The sequence below is a fragment of the Paramormyrops kingsleyae genome, chromosome 8, assembly GCF_048594095.1.
Source record: "Paramormyrops kingsleyae isolate MSU_618 chromosome 8, PKINGS_0.4, whole genome shotgun sequence".
NCBI lineage: Eukaryota > Metazoa > Chordata > Actinopteri > Osteoglossiformes > Mormyridae > Paramormyrops > Paramormyrops kingsleyae.
In genome coordinates this window covers 17,394,702-17,407,217 of record NC_132804.1, presented here as the reverse complement: position 1 = coordinate 17,407,217, position 12,516 = coordinate 17,394,702, and the positions used below count along the sequence as shown (strand labels likewise).

The window sequence follows — 12,516 nt, the reverse complement described above, 5'->3', positions numbered from 1 at the left end:
GACGCAGGAGACATTTGAGGGGCTTGGTCCTGATGTTATCGCATGGTCGCCGTGGCGATAATGCCCTCCTGGCTATGTTGGCTATGTTGCTCTAAAGAGCCCAGAAAACGACGCAGATTGGCTGATAACAGCTCCTGAGAACCGTCCAGTCAACTCTTTTCTTGGGTATCTGCCCCACCCTCAGACTTTCCATCTTTCCCACACACATATCAAGGCATGTAAATGTTTTTTTGCCTTCATAGATGGAGGCACTGAGAGTACATATACTGAGGCAACAGAGTGTAACACTGCAGGCCGGCCTCACGCATGTCTACAGGTGTAGCGGCATGCCTGTCATCATACTTGTTCAGACAGTCACTGCCCCCACTCCCCACCCCCATCCTGTCCCTCGCCTGCCTTTGTGCCAAACAGGTATTTCTGTCAGCATAGCAACCCTGGGCGGTGGCTGCAACCTATCAGCATAGCTCTTTCTGCCCATGTTGTGGTGCAGCTCCAGCCAATCGGCAGGGCTGTCTTTTCCCGTGCTGTGAGGTGGCTCCAGCCAATCAGCATGGCTCTCTCTTCTCATGCCTTTTGTTGGGCCGCAGCTTTATAAGCTTTATAAGCTCAGGAATACAGCTTTTCATTCGACCTCCTTTGATGCGCGCGCGCCTTGCCCCAAACCTCGACCTGCCTCCAAACCTCAGTGCTGCCTTATGTAAAAGCATAGAGGCTGGCAGGAAAGCAGCCAGAATGAGAGGGTGGGACTGCATGATGCATGGCATTGCCTGATTGGTTCCTGCTGTTTTAGCTGCATTAAAGCACCCCTGTCCATAAATATGGAGTACCGCCATGCAGGCATGGTCAGCAGAAGCCAAATGCAGCTCAAGAGGGGGGACAGATTTAGATACGGAATGACTGCAAATAAGTAGCTTCCATGGGTCCTGTGCCCTGCAGGCATCTCTGAGGACAGCTACTGGGCAGGGGTCATACACAGAGGGGACCATCAGGTGAGCCTCATGAGCAATGCTGACAATCCCCAGTGCATCCCTCCTCACTCAGGTTTGACTTTTCTTTACCGTTTGTCTTGAAGATACAGAAGAGTGTGAGTTCACGTGCGCTAGGTGGTGCCATGCATCTGCGGCCAGGTCCCTGCACATGCGCATCTAGACGGGCGTCTATCCGTCTGCCCATCCATCCGGCTGTGACATTTCCAGGTAGGGTGTACTCGAGGTTCTGCTGCACCGCAAGTTATCCCCCATGGGGCCCCTGCTCGTGCTTTCCGAATACCTTTGGGATTAAGCTCCGTGGGGGGTTGGGAGGGGGGGGGGTGGTGGGAGGTGTAGGCGGTGATTGACGCCTGAAGAGCTGGCACTGTGCTTAGGCAAGTCTCAACTAGAGGGACACCTAGCAGAAATGGCAGAGTGGGGGCAGGACGCGGTTACAGAAACACACCAGGGGGTGGCGCTTCGCAAACTGCATACGCACCCCAAACACAGAGTGGCACCTGAACACAATGGAGAAGCAGGAAAGTGACACAGGAGAACGATGAGCCAGGCTGGATGCATGGGAAGCCCCAGAGTCAGACCTGCAGCGCAGCGCCAAGTCCTCCCCCCAGGTTGGGGGTGGGGGTGGGGGTGACCAGCCTTAATGTTACTTTAGCCCACATAGTCAATAAAAATAAGCCACGTAGCTACGCTGGTGCGTCTTTCCACATCATTTCCGTTTGCTAGTGAGCTGTTGAGATTCTTTGGGGTCTCCAGCCAAATCGGTAACCTGCAGCGGCCGGATCCGTGGTGACAGCAAGTGCACAAAAGCCGCAGAGAAAAGAGCTCCTCTGCTGCAGTGTTGGTGCTCAGGAAGCAGGGCAGGGCCTCCTGTGGAGGGGTGGGGCAAAGCTGGAGATTCCGCCTAAGAATGCGATTGGCCGGGAGTCACATGGCGGCTTAGAATGTGCTGGCCGACAGGCAGGCGACGGGCCGACGTCGTCACTCCTGTGTGAAGCTCATCCTAGAGCTGTGTGACCGATTCGGGGTTTTTTCCAGCCTGCCTGTGAGGTGGGTGTGTTACTCTTTCGAGGGCATGTGTGTGTCTCCATGTGTGCTAACCCCCCCCCCCCCCACCCCACCTTCATGATGGACAACAGGACCTCATGTGATCCACTGTGGAAACTCTGACTGCTTCTACTCTGCCTTGCCCAGAAAATAAGGAGCCATTTCAACACGTCCTGTTTTTTTTTTCCTTAAATATTTCTTTTCCCCCATTTCGCCTTTAATGCTGTTTGCCTCCGACTTACTTTGGGGCACATAATGGCAGTTTTGTTCGGTCTCTCTCTCTCCAGACGAGTAGGACGCCAGGACTGAAAGCTCACTGCCAGCGCAGCCAACCTCTTCAAAAAAAAACCAAAACCCTGCCTTTATGGGACACTATAGCACGTTTTTACATTTTCCCGTCTTCGTTGCGGGCCGGTGATGGCAGAGCGTGTCAGAGTGCCACGGGAGTGGGAGGGTCACAAACGCGCAGAAAGCGTCGGCACGGTCTCCTCGCCACGAAAATCGAGAATCTCGCAAGAAACTGTAAGAAGATCTGGGATAAGAAATAAGTCCAAGTCAGTTAATAAAATAAAGTGCTAAATTGGTATTGAAAGCTGTGAATTCAGCAGGGTAGCCGTACATATTTAAAGGAGGAATTTTACACAAAAATGCATCCATCTGCCTGTTTTTCCATAACCGCTTATCCAGAGCAGGGCCGCGCAGAACCGGGATTGGGTCGCAGGAGGCGCAGGGCATCCAGCAGACACCCAGGGATTGAATTCCAAAAAAGAAATTTGAAATTCTTTTTCAGTTTAAGGTCGAGCCGTGATCCACCTCAGCTTAACATTGACTGATTTTCTATATACCCAGCAAACTGAGTCTTTGACGTCATCTGGGGACTTTCTCTAACCCCTTGAGCAGTTCATGCACAGAGAGCAAAACTTAAACTGTAAGTCCTCAATATTTTCTGCCATCGCGTTTGTTCGCGATCTTCAATGAATCCAAGGTTTCCACATTTTAAAACAATGTTCCTATATCATGGTGCAAACTCTTCAGTTCCTATTCCAAACAGAATTATGTCACCACACTAGGAAGCTAAGACACTCAAATACAGATTTTATGTATCACAATTGGTCTAAATCCTTCCCAAAATAAGCATAAGGAAGTAAACAGGTTTTATGAATTCCCCCTGAATTGTTATTGTGTATCTTTGTTTTTAGTTCCTAATAACGAACTCACTTTGGTAACATTTTATTTGAACTGTTTAACTGTCAAACCACAATAGTGATAAATGTCCTTATTTCAACACATTTTATTGTATTGTTTTGCTTACTTACAGCCACATAAAATTTTTTTGGTTATATGGTAACGGGTCTATTTGAAACAAAGTTGATTAATTGTTAGTGTACAAAAGATGAGGTTACTTACACAATGCTGCCATCTCTTTTGGAAGGTCTGCCCCAAATCTTCCAAAGAGGCTTCCATTGGCCAGCAGGTCAAAAGGGGAGTGACTTCTGATAGAGTTGAAGGCAAAGGGATAGACAGCAGGTGGGAAGCCAGTCATGTGACCCACCTGCCGTTCCCGGTTGGTTGCCATGGCCACAAAACTCTCTGCAGCAATGCAACAGGAACCTGACGGGCGTCTCAGCCCTGCCGAACAGCCGTACACGGGGGAGGCGTGACAATGTGGATTCTAAGAGCCGAGGGGAGTCCCTTTTTTACGTCTTTAACGAAGGCCAGGATGAGGTTTGAGTGGAGCAGAGGCACAAGGCAACTGGAACCCTGGGAAAGAAAAAGACGAGAAAGGATGGAGTCGGTTAAAATCCACTTATGCACATATAAATTGATTAATTACACTTCATTCAACTCAACTAATAAAGTTAAAACACGTACTACAGCAACTGTGCTTGCTTTGGAACTGAAAATGGAACATGGAAAAGGAAAGAGAGATGGAACGTAAAAGTGAATGGGTAGAAAACAAGAAAGTGGGGAGGGGGGGGGGTTGTTTTGAAAGCGTTCCAGCCTGTGCTGTGATTTCAGGCTATGCCATATGATTTAAATCACCAGAACCCCAGAATAAAGAACTCCTCTGTTCCCACTGCCAGCCTGAGGTGGAGGCCGGCCCCTCTCCCCACTGCCCCAGGCCTGGAGGCCCAGACACGGGTTCGAGAGAGGGAGAGAGGGAGAGAGAGAGAGAGAGAATCGTGGGTTGCACTGCTTCCTGCTTCCAACTTAACCACTTCCACACTTTCTGCCTGCAGCGTACGGATCTAATGGCAGAGGAACCGCCACTTTGCGACTGCTGGACTTGGACGGCAGCGCTGCCTGAGCCTGGAGGCCTCCCAGCCTGCCTGCTGAATCCCTGCGACATGCAGCCACACATTGAGCTATTTTCCCGAAACGCTGCCAATGACTCATGTTGGATGCATCTCCTGCGCGGTCCCCTCATGTCTCACTCTGCTGTGCCGCCTGCCTGCTGCAGTCTTTACAGCGTTTCTTTGCATTTTCCCCCCCCCCCATAGGTAATTTTAAGAGCGAGTGGTGTCAGACAAGCTGATTTTGTGGTCCAGTAAACAAGGTAACATTTAGCTGGTTAAGGCTCTTGGTTAGGGCTTGGCCCCACTTTACGCGTTATAATCCGAACACAGGTTGTCTCATTCACCTCTAATGGCTGCTCCTAGCTGCAGAGAGGGCTAGGATTTATCCCTCGATTGCTGGTGCCTGTCAGCTGTCACTGGCCAATCGGCACTTAGGCCTCCTACTTGGCACCAGCTGATTGGCAGCTTGAAAAGCGGGCGGGCCCCTGAATAGGTGCAGCACGTGGATGCTACCATACTTCCTGGCAGACGGGGCCAATAAATATGGGTGCAGAAACCGGGGGCTCAAACAAGAAGCCTTATTTAGTGTGGATGCAACACTGGGGGTGATTTTTCCAGCTGGGGAAGGACGCTGGAGGCATGCTGATACAGGAAATGCTGCAGGTCTCAGCTCAGACGTTTAAAAGTACATATTGATGTGTCTTCGTATGGCAGTTGCTCATTTGACCTATTCATCATACCGCAAGTGCAGAGAGCAAAAGCTGCAAGGGCATACACTGGGAGGGGGCTGTCACTGGGAGGGGGCAGTCACTGGGACAGAGGGTGTTACAAAAAGGACGAGCGGGTCCTCTACCCACAGTCACTCTTAAAACTATAGCTCTGCTGTTCTGCCATGTTGTTTTTTGTTATTTATTTGAATTCACTCAAAATATTGACATTAAATGTTTGATAGCGGTTCATAGCAGGCCACACACACACACACCCACACACACAGCCTCACACACGTCTGTATTCGTATATTCCTGGGGACCATCCATTCATTTCTATGGGACAAACCTTAATCCCAGCAATGACGACCTTAACCCCTACCCAGCCCTAACCTTAACCATAAGTAGCCAAACAAAATACAAGACTTTTGGCATTTTTAATTTTTTGACTGCAGCCACAGATTTTTATAAAATTGAATTTCCCCTTGAGGAGCCTGAAAAGATGGTCCACACAAGGTCAAAATAACAGGTTTTTATCACGTTGTGGGGACACTTGGTCCCCACAATGTAATATATGCATAACACACACACACACACACACACACACACAGCCCCTCTGCCTCTCTTTCCACAGAGGCCCTTAATTACACCCTCTCGCTGCTGGCCGCCCAAAGCCGCCTCTAATTTAGAGTCCCATTACCGTAAACTGTTCCACATGTTCGCTGCCGCTCAGGCTGCCAGGGGTGGCCACGTTTCAGGAACGAGAGGCACCCACTCTGTCTCCGTCACCGCTGGCGCTGCCATCCCATCATCCGCCCGCCCACCGGGGACTGAGGCCCTTAGCTCCGCAGCCCCCCACTCCGGCCACAGGTATGCTTCTCATTATTTTTTTGTTCTCCGTTCTCCTCCTCTGTACTTTCCCCCCCAATGTTTCTCTGTCTGTTTTCCAGATGTCTGCCCCCTTCCTGCAGAACTGGGTTCCACTGTTCCCAGAAGCCATCGCTCAGGCTCCACCCCCCCACCCCAGGCCTCCATATGCAGCGTTTTCGGAGTCTGCCAGTGTGGCACTGGTGTTCCTGCTGGCCCCCGTAGTTGGGTCGGACACTTCAGATCTGCACTGCGATATTCCAGCCTCTTCCAGGAGGTAGAAAGAAAAGGACCACCTCAAAAAAATCCTGGGGGGGGGGGGGGACACACGACCACTGGGGCATGGCAAGGTGAGCAAAGGTGTGGTCAGACGTCAGTGTGGGGACCATTTCACCAATTCGTCTATGGTTTCTTTTGGTGGCTTCAGTGTCACTGACGACCTGGTGGCTGATGGGTTGGGCGTGATTTGAGGTGAAGCTACAGCACAGGCAGATAATGGCAAAATGGAGCACAGTAAAGCCCAGTCAGACGCCGTCTTCATGGGGTGTCTACCAAAGTGCCTGATTTCTACAGGGTTAACTTTCCCCAATCTGTATGCCTCTCGATAAATAAGAGGTGAAGCAGCGGAGAATATCTGGGAAACACGCACTCCTCTGGGTGAACGTGCCAAGCGGGAACTTGCTGTAAGAAAGCGCAGGAAAACCCACAGAGGTTTTTCATATCAGGCCCCGGCACAGGAGCTGCGATCGTTAACCGTGCTCCGAGAGGAGGGCCCGGGGGCTGCCCGCTCACCGCCCGCTCCTCAGCTTCCTGACGCTCGGGTCGTGCTGCGCGTCAGCAGATCGCCCCAGTTCCACCAAAAAGCACGTGTCAGGATTCACGTGCACAGCGCGGTCAGGTGTGTCGGGGGGGGGGGGGGGGGGGGAGAAGGGTCACAGGCCACCCCTTTGAGTGGGAAGTCATTGCAAGGAAGGCAAGGCTCACCAAGTTCCTGGCTAATTATGTTTTTTTCTTAATTAAAGCCAGATCATCAACTGTATTTCAGAAAGGGAGGGGTTGTGGTGGAGGGTGAGAGGTTCGAGTAGGAAAAAAAAGTTTTATTTCACCAGTAAAATAAAAAATAATGAGCATGCTGTCAGAGCCAGGCCTTATGGTTAACGAGTCAGAGCCCTGTGACCCGTGCCCCCCCCCCACCAAGGAAACACACCTTTGGGCACCAACAAAAGACACTATGTGTCCAGGCGTCAATGCAGCCTTTATGGTGCCTAATAGTACACACCCATTTGGGGTACAGGGTTTTTTTTTGGGGGGGGGGGGGTGTTCTTAGAGTGATCTCATCCCCTATAGCCTGACTCAACCTGCCTCTGGGTGAGCCCCCCCCCCCCATTCTAAACTTACCCCCTCCCATCTCACACAGTTGACTGCTGGGCCCATTTTTGGGGGAAGGGGTATTGAAAGAAAATGAAACTATTAAAATAGTGGGACTTTCCACTTTTTTCCAGGGTGGTGTTTGAAAGATGTTTTTCTTTTTAATACCCTGCGGAACGGCGCGTACCCAAGCTAGCCAAGCGTGACCGATATGTGCTCATTCCCACAGGCTGTTAGGAGAGTAGAGACCCTCATAAAGGGGGGTATCCTCCCCAATGCGAGTCAATAAGCATTTCACCCCCCCCCCAGCCTCTTTTGGGAAGTTCCAAATAACATTTCATTAATTTCCCTGTATGAAGTTGAGTAATCGGCTTTCTCAAGGTGGCACGTGACTGGTGTCAGAGCACGGAGGGCCAAGAAAACAAACACACGCATGCACATGGATATGGATACGCACACGCATGCCATTGGCATTTTTAATCAAGGTCAGAAACACGAAAAAACAGGATTACGCGACATTTCAGAAGGTTACCGGTCTGGGGGGGGGGGGGCACCTTGGTTTCGGGGAGAGACGACGTCATATCCTCCTCCCTACCCAAAAGTGAACCGGCCAGTAGACCAGAAAGGAGGCGGCAGAGCCGATTCAGTCACGACATAACAATGAGCGATGATCACCACTGAGCACACGCGTGAAAAAGGCTCGCTGGCAGTTCACTACTGCACTGAAAGCTGTAATCAGAGGGAATCCCACCAGATACTGCTCCACCACTTCCCCCTGTCCCCCCCCCCCCCCAAGTAATTTACCACCTCCCTATTGGCTGTTTGTCAACTCTGCGGCCACCTCGAAGAGCGCCCCCTACTGGCGATGCCTTGTGGATGTCCCTGTTCTGCCCCAGCGTGTCACAGACGGTCGGTTTCGAAAGAAAAAAAAAAATCCACCTGAGGGGGAAAGAGGAACTTTGAAGGAAAAGAGAAAAGAAAAAGAGATTTCTTGAAGTGATTTGAAAACGTCGGGGAACTCAAACTGCTGGGACATTTAATCAGAAGCAGAAATCTTGGGCTACGGCCAGCTTTTTAGTTTGTGTTTGAGGGCAGATCTTGCTCAGTGGATGTGGTTCGGTGGAAAAATACTCCGCTCAGCACAGCTTTTACATTAAAGGGATTTAATAAAGCACGTCCCTTTAAAAAAAATGAAGAAGGGAGGCTTTGCAGCTAAGCGGCACACTCGCGCACAGGAGGTCACATGACCTTAACTAAGGTTAACTGCTGTCGCTCAAGGCTACTGGGTTCAGGAGTCACGTGTAATTAACGCGTCAGTGGGCCGGGTCCTACTTGCACGTTAATCCCTGTGACCCCCCATCGGCTTCTGTCTGCTGGGTCCCAGTTTCCTTTTTAACCGTCTCCTTTTCGCCTCTGAGCACCACAGAGAGGGCTGGTCTCAGAGCAGGAGCGACCAGGGGAGTTTAAAAGTCACACAGTTTTGTAGGTCGACTATATTCATCGACACTTATGAAACAAGACCTATATTTAATATGAAATGTATTTATGCTGTAGCCATATTTTCTGCTGTTAATTTCATATTTACTGCATAAATAGTTATGCTGTATGTCTGCTGTGATACTTTGTAAGTGCCTTTGTGTTATGCTGTTTAATCCTGCTACGTTAACGACCAGTTGAATTCTTATGTACTGATGTACAAAAGTAAAAAAGAAGAATCTTGACTCTTGAACTTCAAAATGGCAATGATTGCGTTCGTTGTGAAATGTAAAATTACAAATTGCAGCGTTCCAATCTGCAAAATTACAGAACATGACGTACATGTGAAGTAACGTGACTGTTATCCCATGGAAGATTTTGGTTGAAGAGAAAAATTTAATGAAATTAAATTAATTTTAAATACATTTAAATAAAAATAATACATTCTGATTATGATGACGCACATCCACTCCCCTGTGAGTAAATGTTTGTGTATTTAAATGACCCATTGGGACTGCGCCTCCTGACTGGGTCTGTCAGTCGAACCCGCGACTGACTTCCCAGCCTGAAACGGGTCATTAATGAAACTCTGTGGCCTACCCGCCTGAGCACGCACACCTCAGGAAGCACGGGACAAATAAAACTCCGGATGTGAAAGAGACCTGGACGCTCCAGAAGAGACAGAGACGATCGGCCCAGAGAGGCAGGCGCGGATCGTCTACGCCACGGCAGATCCGGCGGATGAAAGGAGGATGAATCACGGCACGAATGTGCGTGGGGAGACAGGCCGGGACGACGGGCACGTTGGGGCAGACAGGTGGAGGGAGAGGTGCAGAGAGTGGCGGGGTGCTGACAGACGAGCGGAGTCGCTGGGAGACGGGCGGAGGCAGCGGGAGACGCGAGGAGCTCTCTGCCCCCGGGGGTCTCCCTTTGAGTGAGGCGCCCACGGAGGAGGAGACAGCGGAGAGTGAAAAGACTGCAATGCAGCAGGATGCGTCTGTGTGGCACTTCTGCCGTGCAGGAGGGAAAGGAGGTTTGTTTAAGCGCGTGTGCGTGTGTGTGTGTGTTTGCGGCCAGGCCTTTGTAGACCCGTGCCACACACACGCACAGCCGTAATGGGCAGCAACACCCGAGAGACGCAACTGCGCATTTGTGGGTCATTTAAGCTACGGTAACTCCCTGAAAACACACACACACACATGCTGCAGGAGGGCTAACAGTCGCTTATGTAGCTGGGATTCACATATCCAGTCTGAAAATGACACTCACAAAACAATCCGAGTGGCCAGTTTGAGTTTGACATGGGCCAGGAGGTCCTGCTCTCCCCCATTAAGGAGCCCGTTCCTGCCCCCCTCTGGCTCTGCCCGGCTGCGCAGCTCCCTCCCCGTGCTCTACACTCTCCAGCTCCACCGCCGACCCACATTCCACCAGACATTAGAAAAATAAATCTGGAAGAGATCTGTGATCGGGCTGCAGTGGTGTAACTTAACAATCCACAGCCCCCCCCCCACCCGCCCCCCGCCGCTGACCCTTACAGCTCTAATGACATTGTAACTCTGACCCCCTCCTCTTTTAAACCATAATGTGTCAGAATTCTGCAGAAATGGGCCTTCGTAAGCTGATCATTATGCGCTTTAGAGATGCATGCAACGTTTCAAAACGATGGTGTGTGAATTCCCCTTGTAAGAAGTGTCTGGCTCTGCATCAGCGTCCTCAGTCCGCGCCACAGCATAATGACCCTCACGAGCAGCTCTGCTATAATACCATACAGGCGCTCGATACGCACCCGGTGCCCACCCGGTGCCCCTAATTAAGGAGTCTGCCACCCCTCCACCGGAGCTGGGTTTGTCTCTGCCGACCCACTGTAAATTGGGCTCTGTGTTTTACATTATGGGATTTGAACCAGTAGCCTTCCGATCACAGGCACCACATCCAAATCCACTGAACCACATTAAAGACAAAGATTTGCACACAAAAAGGCAACGTGTGGATGGGTGCTTTCCTTTGATGTCTCACTCATATTCTCATTCTCCAGCCCTCATGCTGGGTCTGGCCTGTTTCATAGCCTGCTTATGTGTTTAGAGCACCGGTGAATGACCCTTTTTCAGAATAGGAAAGAATCTACTAGGCCCGTCTCAGTGGTGCCACACCATGGTCTGAAATCCCAGTTGGTGCTTCACGGAGAGCCTTGCTCTGTCCCGAGATCACGGCGTGCCCACGGGCCGACAAGCAGACGGAGTCGCACAGCCACCGGAAAGTGTACGACCACATTCACGGATGTGAGCCACAAATCAGGAGCTTCAAAACGCACATCCGTGTGCACACCAACAATCAGGCAGCGAACACACACACATACAGAGTCGCACACAACGTCATGCATCGGTTCTCAGAAAACAGGCATGGAGGAAACACGGAAACGTCCTATTGCTGGAGGCTCTGCTCTTCCATGGTGGTGTTTAATATCATATGTGGGCAGTGCGTATTTCCCACAGTATGGCTGCAAATAGCCACCTTTCTGTTTTCGTTCAGGCTCATCAGCCATCATGCTGTAGTAATGCTTCAGGGATTACTGCAGCAGTCAGTCAGCATTCTCTGTGTGGGAACATCTCCATGTGAGATTCCACCGACGCACGCGCAATTTGTTTACATGTTACCTTTTATATGTTCTTGCACATTTCCCCACTGCTTTGGTTTCCTGTGTCATGCCAGGGAAGGCATTTGGATCCAGCGTTTAAGATGAGGGTTGAGTCACAATGAAAAATCTGTTTGACTTTTACAGACGGAGATCAACTCCCTCCCCCCCCTTAGCCATTCCTCTGCCTTTTCCTCTTTTCCTCCCCCCCTTCCTATTTAATTTCTGCGATCAATTATAACTGCACGCGAAAGAATTTTAATATGCTCCTTTTGGTAGCGGAGTGTCCCTCTGCTGAGCCCCGGTCTCCCTCCGTCGTGCTCTGACTTGTTCTCTCCCCGCAGACGGTCACACAAGCGCGTGAAACACAAGAAGGGAGTCGACTTTCCCAAAAGTTTTTCCAAAAGGCACACTCACCAGATCAGAAGCCGGAGAGATGGACAGAGGAACGTCCAGGCGGGCAGATGGGGGAGAGCAAGAGAAAGAGGGGATTTGTGTTCTGTTCTTCAGCTGGAGTCTCTTTCACAGCGAAGAGCAAATTCAGCCTGTGGCATTCCGTCACTCTCCCTCTCTCTCTCTCCCTCTCTCTCTCTCGCTCTCCCTCTCTCTCCCCGTCTCTCTCCCTCTCCCTTCCTATCACTTCGTCTACACACGCGCACACACACACACACACACACACACGTACGCACAGCTCCTGCTCCCTGTGTCTCTCACTAAGAAGTCGTTATGTGCTTTGATTCATAATCCCAGTCAGTGTCACTGGTCACATGACCTGCCCCCCCACTTCAAATATACAGCGCGCTTTCAACAAGCCAAAAAAAATGCTTGACGAGAAGGAAAATAAAGAGCAAAGACCTCAAGTTTCTGCTCCCCCCTTCCCCCTCTCTTTTCTGCTGGTTTTATATGCCATATGCCCCCCCCCCCCCCCATATCCATCTTTTTCTGCATTGCATTTGTTCTTCGTGTTTTTCTGTCTCGGGCTCGAAGCGACGCTCTCGGCCCACACATGGAATGCTCGTTTGTTAAGCATTCACGTCTGAAAACACGCTCACTCTGTGTCTCTCTCTCTCTCACACACACCAGGAGGGGCACTGCCTGGCAGACATACACACACACACACACACACCAGGAGGGGC

The 12,516-nt window shown here is 50.7% G+C and overlaps 1 protein-coding gene across 2 annotated transcripts in view; it reads right to left on the bottom strand.

Moving 5' to 3' along the window:
* Positions 1 to 12,094, bottom strand: part of LOC111853917 (retinoic acid receptor gamma-B-like) — a 39,723-nt gene extending 27,629 nt beyond the window's left edge. Inside the window, exons 1-2 of one of the 2 annotated variants that reach the window (XM_072715354.1) lie at positions 11,798 to 12,094; positions 3,441 to 3,794 (exon numbers count right to left, since the gene is read on the bottom strand). In XM_072715354.1, coding sequence (XP_072571455.1) covers positions 3,441 to 3,609 — 169 coding nt within the window. In that variant the 5' untranslated portion in view covers positions 3,610 to 3,794; positions 11,798 to 12,094. Of the gene's footprint in view, positions 1 to 3,440; positions 3,795 to 11,797 lie in introns of those variants that run through there. The other variant, XM_072715356.1, reaches the window with a different exon arrangement.
* Positions 12,095 to 12,516: the final 422 nt, after the last annotated feature.